General features: G+C 37.6%; 1 protein-coding gene across 1 annotated transcript in view; it reads left to right on the top strand.

Moving 5' to 3' along the window:
* The window catches only part of CCDC102B (coiled-coil domain containing 102B), a gene marked incomplete at its 3' end in the record, with an annotated part of 142637 nt that overhangs the window by 42420 nt on the left and 82061 nt on the right, over nt 1-18156 (top strand). Inside the window, exon 4 of the mRNA XM_079108399.1 lies at nt 4081-4189. Within this exon, the coding sequence (XP_078964525.1) occupies nt 4081-4189 (109 nt within the window). The remainder of the gene's footprint in view (nt 1-4080; nt 4190-18156) is intronic.

Consider the following 18156-nt stretch of genomic DNA (forward strand, 5'->3'; position numbering starts at 1 on the left):
TGAAGAAGAGGACTTAACTTTGAGGGGAGGTGGGCCACGGCTCTGTCCAGAGGTGGCAGTGGCTTCCGCTTCATGAATCACCTGGTGTCTGAAATTGGTGGTATCGAGTCACGCCTGATGTCTGTACCTTAGTGGTGGCCGCGGTCCTGCGCTCCTGGAAGATTTCCACGGCTTAATCATGGGCGCTTCTTGCTGCCTGGGTTCCACATTTGCTCCTCCGGCTCCCCTGGAGGTTCTTTGAGCTATTCTTTTCCACTGAAATAGACCGATCCGAATATATTGGCTTGCTAGATACAAAACTGGTATCAGGAGAATGTTGAGGCAGCTGTCAGGAGAGGCTGCAGGCAGTGGGTGGGACTTCTTGGACCATTTCTGTGGCAGGACAGGGGGCTTGTCCCTGGCGGCTTTACCTCCAAACCTTGTTCTCTGCCCTTTTGGGGTCTATTTAAAAACAACTTTTCTCTAATTAAATTAATTACACATGGTTTTGACTGATAGCAACCTGAGAACATTTACTGATAAAAATGTAATTATAAGTCGATGAGAATGCAAACAAAATGACAGGTATGTTGCTTGTGAAAATATATGTGTACTAACTGTTATTGTTAGCAATTAAATACTAACTAAATTTTAGACTGTCATAAAAATGGACACCTATGTGCTTTTGTTACTCAATTATTTTGATTTCAAAAAAATTTTGATATTGATGATTTGTTGGAAAATACTGATTAGACATTTTTCAATGTAACTTTCCACAGGGCAAAATTATTAGTATTTATTTCTAGATATTAATGTTTAAAGACTGTTCACTTCCAAGAAATGTTTTGAATAGTCTTCCTGTATAAATTTCCATCTACTATGATATCACGATAGATACTAAAGTACCAAAATTTGGACAGAAATATAATCACACCTTTCATAAAAGTAATTTTAGTTAACATTTTACCTTTTAGAGCCTATAAATTTCATATATATCAATCTGATTTCTAAAAGTTCATAACATCAAATAAAAGATAATCTATTCTTGTTGAGTCTTATGTTTTCAATTTTGTTCTTTTAAGGAATGTGTGCATGAAATATGTAATATTTTTAAAAGTAAATGAGATTTTTTCTTTGCCTTTTTACAGTTCACCCCCGTATTCATTTCAATTGTACATTTAACTATAGAATTAATGATTTTGAAAATCCCTCTCGAATGGAATAGATTGATTTAGGATAGAAATTAAAGGCTTTTAGGGTGCCCTCTGCTGCATAAATTTGGATGTGCAATATCCTCAATGCTTGAACAAAGCCACACATTTTTTGTTTTTTTGAATGGGGCCATACTAAAAATATTCAAGCACCACATTTTCATTTAACAATTTTTTGTGAATTACTTTTCTCCTCATGTACAAGACCAAAACGTAACATTTTACTGAGTAGAAATACTTGACTTTTTAAGGAAAATAATATGTTAGATATTTATTTAAGACATACGCTTAAAGAGAAAAATAGCACTGTATTTGAAGTGTTACTAATTTGCCTTAAATAGAAAAACAAGTCATTATTAATTTTAATTTACTTTGGCCAGATTATATTCTATTTATTTCATGGATTGCCTTTGAATATTTAGTCTTGGTCTATATATAATCTAGATGTAGTTATATCTTTATATTTAAGTGACTGAATTATATGTGTTATATATGTGTATATATTGAGATGATATTCTTGAACTGGTAAAAAAGAATAATGTCTCCAATAATTTTGATAAAACAACATTAAGCAGCAGGGATCAGCATTCATTCTGCAGTGATCATATTATATTTTGCTAATTCAACTTATTTTGCCTGGAAATTTTGACTTAATTTGAATTATTAAATTGTCATTTGATTTAAGTGTAAAGTCAAAAGCTGACACTTGATTTCTGACTATTTAGAATTTTGCATTTGTGATTTAAATATCTAGAATTTATCAAATTTTCAAGTATAACTTTTATATCATTCTATTTTTAAATAAAATAGCAAAATTAATTTTAGGGAAAATATCAAAGCATATTCCATTACACAAATGTAATTAACTAAAACTTTTGATTAATTTTTTTTAGTAATTTTTACATTTTGTTTGCCTTTTAACTTTTTCAAATAATGACAAAATACTCCAAGTTTCTATTTGTGTAAATCTAATAAATCAAAATTGTAATTATAATGATTATCTTGAATGTTCCAACAAAGTTTCAAGCTTAGTACTACAATTTTTATACTATTCAACTTAAATTCACAAGTCCTAGTCAATACCCCATACCTTTTAAATATTCTAATATGCATTATCTTCCCAAACTTTAAAAATTTCCTTGTGCCAAATAGGTAATGTATTTCAATATGCAGTGATTTGTAGACTTATTTTCTAACTTGACACAAAATTATATATTTGGTGATCTGATTATTATTTCTGTACGTATTTCTTTTCAACATCCCAAACGCAATCATTAATTTGGACAGAAGTCAATTATGGTAAGAAGCTTGGGTATTGACTGGCTGGGTTCCCTCATCAGAAATGGAAGCCAAGGCTATTAAATGGAACCATAGCCATTCATAGGCACAGTTCTGAAACCTGGACTTCTACATTGAACCTTTTCATTTGGTAATTTTGTTTAATGTATTTACTGTTATAATAAGGGATTGCAAATCAAAGACCTTATAAAAGTTTTTTCCAACCCGAGTCTTTTGTAGTTAGGCTAAACTGTAAAAATGTCTTTTACATCCTTTTATGGTTTGAGTCATGCAAATGCAATTACATTACTCTTTAATAGGTTCCTTATCCATTTGATTGGATTAAGCTAATATGTTTATACCCTAACACTATTTGAAATATTCTCATAGCATTGCTACCAGGAAGGGTCATTTTTCTTAGATAGGTAAATGATGCTCAGTTTTGATTCTGCATGCGTTTTCTAGCTTTGTAAATACATTTCAAGATCTTCCTAATAGCACTTAACATTACTAAAATAAACTTGTGTGTGCTTATTAATTATAATTACAATAAGGCTGTAACTGTCAAACACAAAAATCTCAGTGTTCTATAACAATCAGGATTAATTTAGCTGAGCTGAACACATGACTTCTTCACTAGCTTCTGCAGCTTCACTACTAATATCCCTTGTCCAAGCTTAGAGATGAGGAATGAGAAAATCAACTCCATCCATGAAAGTAGGAAAAAGAGTGAGGCTGTTTGAACAGTAGTCTAATCTATCACACAGGTGAGGACAGACCAGTTGTAAAGGTTAACACATGCTAATGATAACCCCGCATAAAGCAATTATTTTCAGTGACTTACTCTAATGGACATAGTGGGTAAGTTAAATAAAAAAAATCAAAGGTTTAGGTGTTAAAACACCAGATTTTATCCTAGTTCTGTTCCTTTATCTACAAGTAGAGAATTAATTTAAATTATTTCCAGTAGTTTAGACAGTAAAATTGCTCTGTTGAAACTAAATTACAAATATTAAAAATATTTTCTATTCCCAAGAAATGACTAATTTTTAAACTTAGATGAGCTTCGTGGTGTTCTGTGCCATCACAGAAGATGCTTCATTCGCAGACAGTTACAATATGAAGATGTGTAAAAACCATGTTAAAATTAGAAACATGTATGTCCTCCTGTGGGTGGAAGTAACACAAAGGCAAGGAACTCAGAGAAACTCATGGAAGCAAGCAGGAAAGCCAGGCAGGCAAAGCCAAATTTAATTTGTTTAATCTACTGTGAAGCTACTTGTCAGAAAAACAAATTCAACCAAGTTTTATTCAATATTTAAAATTTTTATAAATTGAAAGCACATTTTCCTCATAATGATCAAAAATAGGGCTGGGGATGTAGCTCAGTTGGTAATGTGCTTACCTCACGTGCACAAGGGCCTGGGTTCAATCCCCAGCACCACACACACACACACACACACACACACACACACACACACAAACCAAATTAAAAATGATCAAAAACAAGTATCAAAGTTTAGGAAAAAAGAAAACACAAAATTGGATACACTTCTAAAATTATTTTCAAATTATGCCTATTTTACTTTCTTTTAATTCTGAAATTTTTTAGGATGCGTGCTGCTTTGGAAAAGGAGATAGAACGACTGAAGTCAGCTCTGTCGCTGTGGAAATGGAAGTATGAAGAGCTGAGGGACTCCAAGGTGGCCAACGAGGAAGAGGTACGTTGAGGAGCCGGGGAGGAAGGGAAGCAGGTGGTCTCTCCTGAGTAGGGTCGGCAGAAGTCTAAAGAAAGGTATTTGAAACCATGTGTCAGTGGGAGGCTTAGTCAGACCCTGTCCCACAAGAGTCTTGTTCTGAATGGCACACTGTTCTGCAGTTTTATGTTAGTATTTTTTTCTGTTTTTAAAAATCTGGGCTGTGTATATTTGAGGTGTACAACTTGATGTGTCGACATACCTACGATAGCGAAGTGGTTCTTGATCAATGTGGCAGTTAGAACTCACTATAGACTCGTGGGGAGGGACTGCTCAAGGTCTATCTCCTCACCACCACCATAAACAACTAACTGCTCATGCTCTTTGTTGAAGCAGGCCGAAGTATCAGTTTACCCAGGCGTGTTTAGATTCTGTTCATGTCAGCATTGTAGTTATTCAGAATCAACCACTGGCCTTTTTACTTTTCTTTTGAATCGTGGCCTGTAAAATACTGTCATTGACCCTCTCATTTCAATGGTTTATTGATATTTACTATTCAAACAATACAAAAAGAATGGAATCCTGTCATTTGCAGCAATGTGGGTGGAACTAGAGATCATTATGTTAAGTGAAATAAGCCAGGCACAGAGAGACATGGTCTGTTGGGGGCTGTGCCATGCGGAAGGCGCCAGAACAGCGCCTGATCACATGGCACCTGATCACATGGCACCGAGGAGGAGGTTTATCCTCCACGCACCCAATGCATGCGCATGTGTTCTCCAGCACTCCTAATCTGCCTGCTCGGACATCTAACTTCTCGCTTAATCTTTGCGTAAGAGGCGTGGCCCTACGCTCTGCCTCCTGGAGGTGATATAAGCAGGCCCGCTGTAGGCAGAAGGAGGGGATAGAAAAAAGCAGCAGCAGCTAGCAGCCAGAGGTGGAGAGAAGCCACTAGCAGAAAGGAAGAAGAAAAGGCAGCAAGCAGATAGAAGCAGCTAGCAGAGAGAAGCAGCAGGCAGCAGCAGAAGGCAGATCACAGAGCGGAGAATTGAGAATACACCTCTAGATCACAGATAGGCAGATCGCAGTACGTGGGAGGCATCACTAAAGCACCTTAGATAGACGCTCCCTCAGTTCACAGGATGCAGGACGCACCTTTAAGAAGCAGCAGCAGAAGAAGATATAGATATCTCTGAAAGTGTAGTCTCACTCTCTTAAGCAAAGCCTCTCTCTCCTCTCAAAGCAAGTAAGCCTCATTTTCTCTGTCCTCAATGAACAAGCAAGTAAGGAAGCAGCTCAGAGATAGAAGTAGCTCAGTTTCCAGTCCTCCACCCATAAGACCTGCACAAAATGTTGCTGCAGGCAGTGACAAATACCCATGGATTTGGTACCGCAAAGAGCCAGCGACAATGGTCTGCATGACCTCACTCAAAGTAAACATAAAAACACCAATGTCATAGAAGTTGGGAATAGAAAGGTAGTGACCAGAGGCTGGGGCCAGCGGGGAGAGAAGCCTGGGGGAGGCCAAGCAGTGTGGAGTAACTGAGATGGAACTGAGGTTCGGGCTTGGTATTTCATAGTAGGGCAACTATAGCAATGGTAACACAGTTTCAAAAATCTGGAAGAAAATATCTTGAACATTTTGCCATAAAGAACTGATAAATATTTGGGGAGATAGATATGTTCAAAATGATACACATACTGTACAATGTATTCATGTATTGAAACACCACACGGTGCCCCATAAGTATACACAATTTTTAAGTTTTATACATCAGTTAAAAATAAATATAATAAAAACAAAAAGAAAGCTGGGCTTGCTGGTGCATGCCTGTAATCCCAGCAACCCAGGAGCCTAAGGCAGGAGGATTGAAAGTTCAATGGTACAGCCTGGAGAACTTAGGTCCTAAGGAACTTAGCGAGACCCATCTCTCAAAATAAAAACAATAAAAAGAGTTGGGACGTGACTGTGAGGTAAAGTGCCTCTGGGGTTCAATCCTTGGTATCAAAAACAGAAAAGAAAGTAATTGTACATATTCTGTGTCCATTGCATCAGTGTTAGTTGTTTGGGAAAGAAAAATGAGCAAATCAAAGGGGAAGAAAATGATGAGCAAAAATAATGATAACTAAATCCTTCAAATAGGTTAACATTCAGCAGGCGCATGTGTAAATATGCAGCTATTGTGTACATACACAGTTACTCACAAGAATATATGAACTGGTGATATTTATATATGCATAAGTACCTAACTGAACATGGAAAACTCAGGGTACAAACATTTGCAGTTAGGTAACTTTTACTGGAGAATGGTTCACAGCATGAAAATCATATTATGCTCAGAATATGTGTACATGCTATATAGTGCTAATGCATTCTAAATTTGACTAAAACTAATATTTAAGATAGAATTGGTCTGAAATTCAGTTTTTCAAAAAAGGCCACATGCATGTACTATCTTTTGCCACTAGTGTGCAGGCAGACTGATAATGTCCACTCACTTCATAGCCTTTTTATTCAAAACACTTATGTTGCAACTGCTTTGGGGAAGAAGTCCTGGTTTTGATTTGGTTTTATAAAGCAATAAGTATATTTTTAAATGTTTAATATTTTATATTCAAAGATGAGTGTGTTGGTTAGCACAATCTGAAAATGTTCACTCTAAACTGATCAACAAATGTGTTTAGGTGAAAGAAAAAAATAAAACAAATATAAAATTATAAAATGAAAATTTCTCCTCTGATGTCCATACAGAATTACATATTTATATATGTAATGTTTTTACAATGTATAATAGTGGTAGGGTTTTCAGAACAGTAGAAATCTCAACAAATGAACAAAGAATGTTTATTATAGATGAAGAAAATTTATAAACATAAAGATAAATGGTTTGTACTATTTATATGGAATTTTAAAAAATCTCTTTTCACTTCCTAACAGGTAACATGTTATTCCTCGAATTGTTTGTATGAATGTTGTATACACATTTATTTTAATTTTTATAAAATATGATGAAATGTTTAAAAATATTCAAAATTGAACTAATAATGCCTAGTCACATGTAATATTTATGTCTTTTAATTCTTTAATAATGGATTATAACAGAACAAGATTTATAGTGTATTTTAAAATAGCATTGTCCGGTAAGTGTAGAGACAAAATATTCAAAGTCCAGATACAAGTTGATTGACATTCAGAAAAAGTGTGGCATGATGCGTAAGTTGAAATGTCATAGGAATTATTGTTTCTTACTCTCTGTCTCCTCAAAACTTTTGATAATTACTTTGCCTTCACTGTATGGTTTTATACATAAAACTGTTCAAATACAAAAGTAGTTCTTTTGTGGATGCCAGAAACAGTTTAAAAGCAAATTCATGTCTGGTTAAGGACTGCTGATGGAAAGATTAGCAATTGTTAGAGTTGGAAACAGATGTGCTTGGACGAGCTAGATTTTTAAAATGTATTTAAAATGTATTTAAAAATCTGGTGTGCTTTAGTGAGAAATCGTTCTTAAATCACTGACATTTAGAGAAGAGAAATGGTAAGAATTTAATTGTAAAATCTAAGTATTTAAAATGCAACCAAGACAATGAGCAATAGAGGTAATTATATCCAAACTGCTGTTCCTGTGTTGAATTTAATACTTATTCAGCTCTTCCCTTGCAAGTCTATACATATTGATTTGGAATTAGATTGCCAATTCTAAGTTTGCTGAAATGATCATTTCTATGAAATCTCATGGCCTAGAGGATCAAATATTCATGTAGAAACATTGATTACAAATAACTGTGACAACTCATTTAAAAAATCAGTGATTCTGATTCTTTCCAAAGTGGAAGAGATCCTTTGACATATGTGAGAATACTGCTAACATTTTAAATCAGTCTCAGCCTAAAAAAATAAAATTTTACATTTTTTTTTAAATTCTATGCTCCTACCTTGTATTCATTTATGGATTTTATTAAATAAAATACACATATTCTATCATTCTGTGATCATAAAATTTGTCTAATAGTTTATAATTTGCAGGGCTCTTCATTAAATGTCTGAATGATTATGTTCGGAGGCCCAGGCATCTTGTTACCCCTCATGATACTTACAGCTGGCCTCAATGTCTTAGCTCAGACATTTCAGTCACCTTTCTGATGTGGGGGAAATAGGTTAGAATTACTAACTGCACACAGGTAAAATTCTACACTTATATTTTTAAAAGATGTGTCATGGGAAGCTGTTCTGCACCCATTATGAAAAGGTCCTTGAAGATTCTTATTAGAAATAGGTGTGTGGAAAACTATTAGCACATTTGTGAGAGCCAAGCTAATCTGGAAACACTATCTCATTGCTATTCTTGTGGCTTAAGAAATAATTCCCTAGAAGTGACTGAAAACATTAATGTGTCTCTTCATTTCTCCCTCCAAACTGCATCAGGTACCGCTCCTTTCCATTCCTGCTCTGTCCCCAGTCAGAGCCAGCACCATCTCTTGCTTGGTATCTCCATCCAGGGCTCCTCGCCACCACCCCTGATCTACTTGACTCCTTTCTCATCCACCAACCAAGGTGACATTTCTAGAACTTTAAGTTTGCTTGAAACACCTCAATAACCTTCCTCTTACTTAGACTAAGAGCTGTCTTCCAAGAACTTTGGGAGACCAGAAAAGTGCAAATCCACCTGGCTGAACCACCTCACAGACCTTTGATGGATGCCCAGGGATGACAGCACTCTTTCTACCTTACCTGCTCAGGTGCGCAATAACACAATTTCAGCTAATAGTGCCCAACAGACATTTTCTTAAAATCCCTTTGACTCCTGTGTCTGGAGGGCAGCCTTCTTCTAATCAGTCACTCTGTGGTCCTCTGGTTCTCAGGGGTCACATTGCTGGATGGGAGGCACCAGAACAAAGATTAGAAAAAAGGAAGGAGGATCAGGTGGGAATGACTTAGATGGGTCAGGCTCTGGAGTAGAGCACATGATTTCCTTCTCATGACTCACAGGTGGGTTCCTCAGTGGCCAAGCCAACCTGAATTCTATGCTGGGAAATACATTCCAGTGTTTTACCCAGAAGGAGAAAAAAACAAAACAGAAAAAAGATTAGAAAATCATCTAACTAGTTTTCCGTTTTGGGTCAACATGTTATCTACTATAGTGATGCTTATTAATATGATATCTTGTTACTAAACACATCCGCCGAAATATTGCTTTCATTGTAATTGATAAATGATGAAGAATTCAACTTAGATTTAAGAGAAAGTGGGCTTTCCAACTCTGAACCCTCCTATTAAGAACTTGATCTACATCCACGCAGCTGGCAGGACCGGTGGAAGCTGTTTTGCCCCAGGGGACCCTATCACTTGATGTTCTCTGTTCTGGAGGACGATGGCAGAGTGTGCTCCCCACCGATACCTCCTTCCCAGAGAAATGGGTCGCGGGCAGCACTTCTCCAGTTTTTCCTGTAAACTCACCGCAGATAAACGGGAACAGAGGAGGCATACAGAGACATGTGAGTCCAGGGAAGAGCTGGCATCTACGGGGACGGCTGCCTGGGTGGCTGCAAGTCATCTTCTTCTGCCTGGCCACGAAACCTCTGGCTGGCGCTGGCGTCACACTTTGCAGGCAGCCAAACAGAGGACTTGCTCGGTTCCTGGGTCCCCGCTGCTCAGTGGGTAGGTCCACTCTGTCCTCTGTCCCGGACACCACGGCAGTTTTCCTGCTTCTACCTGCCAGTCACGCCTTGCCATGCCCCTCAGCTTACACGTCATGCCATTAGAGTCATTTCTCTGCAATATCTGCTCCTGTTCCCATTCCCCCTCGACATGACATGTGGAATTCTGAAAGGCCTCATCAAAATGAGTAGTTTCCTGTGTATGTTTACTGCAGGCCTTTTCCAGTTACCGGCTGCTCCACACAAGCACTCATGGGCCTCAACCCAGAGCCCAGCAGAAGTGGTGGACATGGAACGAGCCGGGCACTGTCCTGGTGTGTTCCCTGCTAGTTCTGGGCGCCTCTATTCTGCGCAGCGGCTGTAGCTATGGTGGGAAGAGACTAGTTGAAATCCTGGACTTGTCTTTTACTAGCCGATGATTCCACTGCTCAGCATCACTAAGGATTTTAGATTTTCCAGGGCACTGGAATGAGTCTTTATCCCTGAAGTCCTATCCATCATGAAAATTTGTGCAGCTCATTCTTTGCATGACATAAATTAGCTTATCAGGAAAAGAGAAAGGCAGATAAAACACCAAATTAGAATTCCACAAATGCATAAGAAAAATGAAGCATATGGGACCCACTTTGCTGACATAAGTACCTTTAAGACCTTTTTAAACAAATGTAATTAAGAATGATACAAGCACTAAATTACATAAGTCAGAATTAATTAAACTACCAGTGGATAATTTATAGGCATTGCCAAGGTAACCCTCAGAACACTGAGGTGACTGACAATACTCTAAGATTATTATGAGAATCATCAAAGAAATTTAGGCTATTTCTAATCCACTTTACTTCTGGAAGTAAATTAGAAAGAAGATTGAAATCAACTATTTTAACATTTATTTAACTTAAGCAATACTATTTTAAAATTTATAACACAAACCGGGCATGATGGTGCACACCTCTAATCCCAGTGGTTCAGGAGGCTGAGGCAGGAGGATGGTGAGGTCATAGCCAGCCTCAGCAAAAGCGAGGTGCTAAGCAACTCAGTAGTGAGACCCTGTCTCTAAATAAAATACAAAATAGGGCTGGGGATGTGGCTCAGTGGCCAAGTGTCCCTGAGTTCAATCCATGGTTAAAAAAAAAAAAAAAAAAAAAAAAAACTCAACAGAAAGAAAGAAATCTGCTAATATTGAATGAAGCTATAAAAATTAGTAGTAGTGGGAGAATAATGGTAATATTAGGCTAAAAGAAAAGGAGCAAGGTCTCAAAGAAGAAAGTGAATTTACCCCATACATTGTTGATGTCTCACCCAGAGTGGAGCAGAGAATTCATGATGTAGTTTTATCTATATCCACTGGGTGGGCTATTTTGCAGTGGTCCTTGCCTCATAAACGAAAAGTCTTTTTATTTTATTTTTTTCTATAAGAAATCCTTATACAGCGACATTCCATTTAGACCATTCCATAGATAAAGATCCACCTCAGTACATAGCATTAGTCTTTTTAACTGGAGGACCAGCTGTCATGTTGAGGAGATTGAACAAGGTCACCTGCCTTTGATACCGCCATTTACCAGTGACGAGTTCTGCTCCTTCTAATGTTGAAGATTGAACACTAGAGAAGCACGCCAAGGCAAGCATATTAAGCAGGTTCTATTTAAAGGTAATAATACAGACTTCTCCTGGCAGGAAGAAGGGGGCCATGGCTGATGTTCTAATGTCCCCAGAAGTGAGTGCACCCTACATCTTTTATAGGTTAAGGTCTCTTTTGTTCTCCAGCTCTCTCCCCCTTATCTCTCCTTCCAGCCTAGTGACTAGGCCTGGTTTTGCATTAAGTGAGAAACCATGGGCAGGGGGAGGGCCAAGGTGATTCAGGCAGGTAAGGGCCCAGGGGGCATTAATTAGCAGCTCCTTGTTTGCAGTCCTTGATAAAGGCAGGTAAATTTGGTAATCAATGGGCTCCAGAGATCCTTGATATTCCATTCTCCCAGGGGCAGTCTCCAACTTCCAGGGACAGATGGCTTCATGGCCTTCGTTTCCTAGATTTGACTGGATCACCTATTTCTACACTAACTGCCTGTCCTTAATTCTGGCTTCACCTTCTTCCCTTTTCCCTGAAGGTTTGCCCACCTCCCCACCTCTTCCCCCATGACCTGATATCAAAGGTTTTGATTGTGTATAGAGCTGGGTGAAAAATCAGATTGAAGCAAAAACATGTCATCTCACTTTAAAAATTCTCTGACATACAAACATCTGAAATGACAAATTGAAAATTCATGCTTGTCACATGTCTTGTATAACCTTTATTATTTTATAAGCATCCCCTTTTAGTTTTTTCAAATACATAATTTGAGACTAAGGAACCAAGGTGGGAGTTCAGGATTTGTGGAGTTTTGAAGAGGTATCTTTGTACATAATGAGATCAAATTGCTTGCATGGGGAATATAATTGAAAAATGGGTGGTGCTCCTTCATTTCAGAATTTTGGAACCAAATGCAGCCTAAATTATAATGTTCTTCTGTTATTCTACCCGGCTGGTGCTGCCTTAATGTAGAGGTTAGATTTATTTATTTATTTTGCTTAATCGATGTTAACTTTATTATTTCCTAGCCATTCTTTGAAAAAATAATAATCATTTTCAAACACTATCCGCTCATCCAAAATTAAAATGTTGCATAGCGAAGATGAAAACGAACATGTAAAATAAATCCTATGTGGATATTTCACTAGTGTATCCTGAAATAATGTGGTTTAGGCACTGAAGAGTATAAGAACAGCAAAGGAAATGAACCAAGCAGAAAGTGAGAGAGAAAGCTGGATTCCTTTGGGTGAGAGGAGAGAATAGTGAAATCACCCAGGGAAGTGAAATAAAACAAACCACCAGAATGAAACCCAGAGAGGGAAGGAGAAGATACAAAAAGCCACTTTTGCAGAGCCTGTGCCCTGAGGTGGGGGCATCAGGCAATCTCAAAACCCACCAGCAGACTGTCTTGAGACACAAACCCCATTTCTGGGTATTGATCATTTTTTAGTGACTCATTATCCCCCAGTGGATGAGTTCTTGATTCAGACTACTTCACTGGTCACCCCTGGAGAGCACAATTTGATGTGGTGCCATCAGGATTGCTCTGGGGATAGCAGGACAAAATACGGCAAGTTACATGGAAGGACAATGTAAGGCCCCCAAAAAGGAAACCCCAACTATGTCCCATGGATCCACGGCAACCCCAATCAACCGCAGGAGGCGTCACTTGACGCAAACCGCAAGAGGTGTTTATTCGCTGGGACCCAACTCGAGGGAGGAGTCGAGTCGAGTCCCTAGCAGAAAATCTTGCAGGTTTATAAAGGCAGAGACCACACATCGGGAGGGGTCGCACATGAAAGGGAAAAGGAGAACAAAGCTGCCGGGAAATTTCAAAAGGGGTCTGGGTTTGCTGATAACATACAACATGTTTCACAATGTTTTGCAACAGGGCGTAGATTCTGGTCAATAGTTTCTGGTAATCCTACTGTTTGAGCACTATCTGGCTATCTGGCTCAATTTACCCTTTTACTCCCTGTTTGGGGCTGATTCCTGGAACAGCTTTAAGGGCTTTGTTCCCGTCACTGGGAGGGAGACCTTAGGGAGTTGAGATAAAACAGACAGCTTAAAAAAATGTCCATTCTTTCAACCACAGTGTAGTTGCCCCGAGAAGGGACTGTGGAATCCTGGAGATCCACGGCATCCCCAGCACCTCTCCTGGCTGGGCTGCATCCCAGCTGGCCCTTGTAATTGATAAGAGTTAAGAAATCACAGGCAGAGGACTAAAAGAACATTCGAGCCAGCATTTCCCCACAGATCACACAGAGGCTTGAAGATGCATAGCCCACATCCTGGAAGAGAGGGGACTCTTTGAAATACACTTTAGAATGTGTAACCGCCACTTGAGGTGATTTCCCTTTGCAATATAGTACTGAAGTTATGATCAAAGCCAATGGAGATATAATTTTACATTTATATTAAAACGTTGTCTAAGGTACAAAATGAGGTGCTGGCAGAATCTCATATGGTAGTTCTCACATGTATAACCTGAGTATCATACAAATATTTTAAATATTTTAATGCAGTCATAGTGAGTTAGCAGCATTCATTAGATTCAGCTAGGAAGAATTTAAAAATTATAGATAGATTTATCTTTATCTCCAGGTCCCTCTTTTAGAGATTTTGATTTAACTGATTACAGGACTTCTCAGGTGTCTGTATTCTGAGACTCATTCTGCAGTGTATCCCCCATTGAGACCTGCTGCTTTAAGTTACCAGATTCCATAACTGGAAGAGAACATGGAGACCCCAAAGACCTACTATGATATTTGATTTTATGTGACTGTTTGAGTGGGCCACAGGTTGCCCAGATACTTGGTCAATTATTTTCAGTGTGGTTGTGAATGTATTTTGGATAAGATTGACATTTGAATCCAGAGACCAGGTATAGCAAATCGCCTCCCCGGAGTAGGTATCTCTCATCTAATAGATTAAAGACCTAAAAACAGCAAAGTTCTGACCTTTCCAGTAGTGACTGGGAATGCCTCCAGCCTGCCTTCCTTCTAGCCGAATGCTGGGTTTTTCCTGACTTCATGGATCTACAGCTGCCAACGGCAGATCTTGGGATTTAGTCTACATAATTATTTCTGTGCATGTGTATACTTATATATAAACACATACACACTCTCACACAAAAAAGCAAAACACATACACAAAAATCTACTTGGTTTCGTTTCTCTGAAGAATCTGGCTCATCTATCAACCTTCTCAAGAGTCATAATTTGATCCAATCTATTCCCTGCAAGTTGCAGCTTCTTTCCAATCAACTATTTTCCTTCTTCTATCAATTATGTTGTGGACCTCCAGAGAGGTCCATGTGTTTCTAGTCAGTAACTTCAACTCTGAAATGAAATATATATTTTATTTAACTTATCACTCAAATTAATTTGTAAGTTGACTTAATTTTATGTGCAGTGTGAAGGATATGTTAATGTAAAGATACCTGATATTTTGTTTGTTAGTTATTTAAATTAAACTACACACCATTCTACAAAGAAGGGACATGATTTCTCACTGCAAAGGAAGACTTAGGGACACTAACAAAGTTTAAGATCAGAGCCCCTCTCTTGCCTGGGCCTCTTCTAGGACCCTAACAGAGGTTCTAGAAGAATATAAATAAGGCCACAGATTTTCGTGAAGTTTTCAAACGTGGGACATTTGAGACATACTTATTTCAATTTCTTTCCCTTCCACCCTGACTTCTCCTCTGCAACTTTGCCTTCTCTGGTGGACCTGGAACAGCTGTGGAAACATTGGGCATCTTGCCAAGTCAGAGTTGAGTAGACGCTACATGCAGTTTGTAGGTACTGAAATATAATTTTGGAATTGTTTCTCCTGTGTGTGTAGACAATATGGGAGTTGTCTTGATAGAGCAACATACTTTTAAATGGAAATTACCCAGAAAATATTTTCAAAGATACCTATGATGGTGGCAGACAAACTTCCAAAAGTGAATATTTCTAAATGGCAAATAGACCTACATGGTAACTGGGATCTTATTTATCCTGATTTAACTCACAAAAAATGACCAAGTGAAGAAAGGCTAAGCTTTCTCTAAGAAAAAGTATAGTAGAAAGTCAGTGCCAGACTAAAACTTTATCAAAGTATTTATTCATTCATTCATTCATCCATTTATTTATTTATTTATTTATTTATTTATTTATTTATTTATTTATTTATTTATTTATTTGGTACAGGGGTTGAATCCAGAGATGCTTAACCACTGAGTCACATTTCCAGACCTTTTTATTTTTTATTTTGAGACAGGATCTCACTGAGTTGTTTAGAGTCTTGCTGAGTTCCAGGGGCTGGCCTCCTGCCTCATCCTCCCAAATCTCTGGGATTACAAGTGTGATCTACCAGGACCAGCTCATTAAAGTGTTTACAATTTAAAATAGGAAAAAAAATTATCATATTGTTCTTACTTTGTGTCTTTCATGGCATTTTTCAGATTTCCAATATTTGTGAACTGTGTTTATCATTCTGAATATTTACTTTCATCTCTAGTTCTTCTTTGTCCCCAAATTTTGAAGAAACCAGGATTGCTTTAAGACCTGTTTACCACGGTCCTATCTCCCTTTCTGCAAGTCCCGTGCCTCCGCTAGGTGGCGCTCCTCCTCGTGGCGCTGGTGCCCTGCGCGCACAGGTTGATAGCACCTGCACAGGCAGGTCATCTCGCCTGTTTGTCCCCTCCGTTGTAATGACCTTGAGAGTAAAAACGCTCTTTCTTCCTTCCGGGCTCCTCTGCTACCTCAGTGTCCGACTCCCACTTACAAATGGACTTAATGGGGTAGATGAATGCTGTGGGACAAGGGCGGGACGTCGCTGTGAATTAGGACTGCCTACTTTTGTCCTGTTTACCATTGTTCTGACTTTTTTCTTTTTTTTTTTTAACTTTCCACTACATAGGAGGTTTTTGCTGATTCTTGATATCTGCACTGTTTACACAAAAAGGCACAAGGCCCCAAAGAAGAAAAGTGGTTTTGTCAGCTATTTGGTTGTGAGAAATAAGCACACAGGTCAGACTCCTCTTGCAGCCAGAGATTCCAAGAGCGCCATATGTTGAGGGAGAGTTAGGGACTGCATTAACAGACTGAAAGTCACAGAATCAGTGAGACATTATCCAAGATGGAGTGTTTCCTAGAGGAGCTTACTTACCTAAAAAGTAAGCGGCATCCTGTGTGCAACTTCACGAACCATTTCAGTGCTGAACTTGAGAAGCATGAATTCCCCTGCTGAGCCCCGTTCTCAGTGTTAGATTGTGACGCACCAAACAGGTGAGTGAGTGGGATTTGGATTCTTTCTAAAACAGGGGCCCCAATCAGACAGAAGAAGCCTGAGCCCCTGCCAGCCCAGTCTGTTGGATTAAGAGAGCTTCAAACAGGCTCTCTGCAATTTCCAGTTAAATTGGAAGGCACGAGTGCCATAATCCTTTTGATTAAAGCAATCTCTGCTCTTTACAGCTTTTAGCAGATTTATTGGAATGCAATTCACATACCATATAATTCATACATCCAAAGTATACAATTCAGTAGTTTTAATATATTCACAAAATCATATACGCTTCTCCCTAATCAACTTCAGAGCATTTATATCAGCCTCAGAAGGACCTGGTGTCCACCTGCATTCAGAACGCATTTTTTTTTTTTTTTATTCCTGTGACCCCTGTAGCTTCTGTGGCCACCAATTCATTTCATGCTATAGATCTACCCATTCTAGGCATATCATAACATAAAATAAAATTATGGACTGGTTTCTTTCACTTTACGTGAATTTCAAATAGTTTCTTTAATATCCTACATTAGCACTTTTTTTCTGTCATAACCCAATAAAGAACATAAACATGCTGATTTTAAAAATGAAAACCTGATTTAGAAAAAAATATACATACAAAGGTTTAATATTTTCTTTCCCCAAAGAAAAATACTAACATTTAGGTGTTTGAAGCATGTCTGGACCAAGAGGTAAATTTTTTAAATGTTATTTTTCTTAAATGAAAACTTCAATTTTGACAAATTCTAGTTCACTATTTCTTGTTTGATAGAGAAGTACTAAGTCAGATTTAAAAAAAAAGTCAATTTCCAAAGCCATACAAGAATTGTAAGATGTTCTCTTATTATGACCAAAATTAGCACTAATTTTTATTTCATGAAGTTAGAGTCTATGTTTTAGCGTCTGTAAATTATATTCAAACATGATTATTTCATTTGATTTAGTTTCACACTATAGTAATTAGGTACATCTCAGGCAATACTTAATTAAGATTGAAATAATGCTAATTCTTTTAAAAGTCTATCTACAAGCAAAGATCTAAAATGTGTTTTTTCTACCAATAACTTTGATATGAATAATTTCAACTTCTTTGTGAATTGAAAGAATCTGGGCTGTGGAGGAAAAAGAAGGATATTAGATAATAATCTGTAAAGTTTTAAAAGTTTTAAGGCAGAACATTACAAGGGAATCACTTTCAATAATATCTTGAAACTACTTCCACATAGTATGTCATATATATATATGTATACACACACACACACACATATATAAATATGTCATATATATAAATATGTCATATATGTAAAAAAAAGTCACTTTTTATGTAGTATAGTTTTATGTAGTAATATGTTTTAAGTTACAACTTTGTGAACTATTTTTAATTAAAACTTTTTTTCTGAATTAAAGAACAAAGTGCATTATTGTCCTTTGTGTAAAACTTTGAATTTTACATAGTTTCAAGATTTAATCATTCTTCCTGTTACTAATTTAT

Source organism: Sciurus vulgaris, assembly GCF_902686455.1.
Source record: "Sciurus vulgaris genome assembly, chromosome: 13".
Classification (NCBI taxonomy): Eukaryota; Metazoa; Chordata; class Mammalia; order Rodentia; family Sciuridae; genus Sciurus; species Sciurus vulgaris.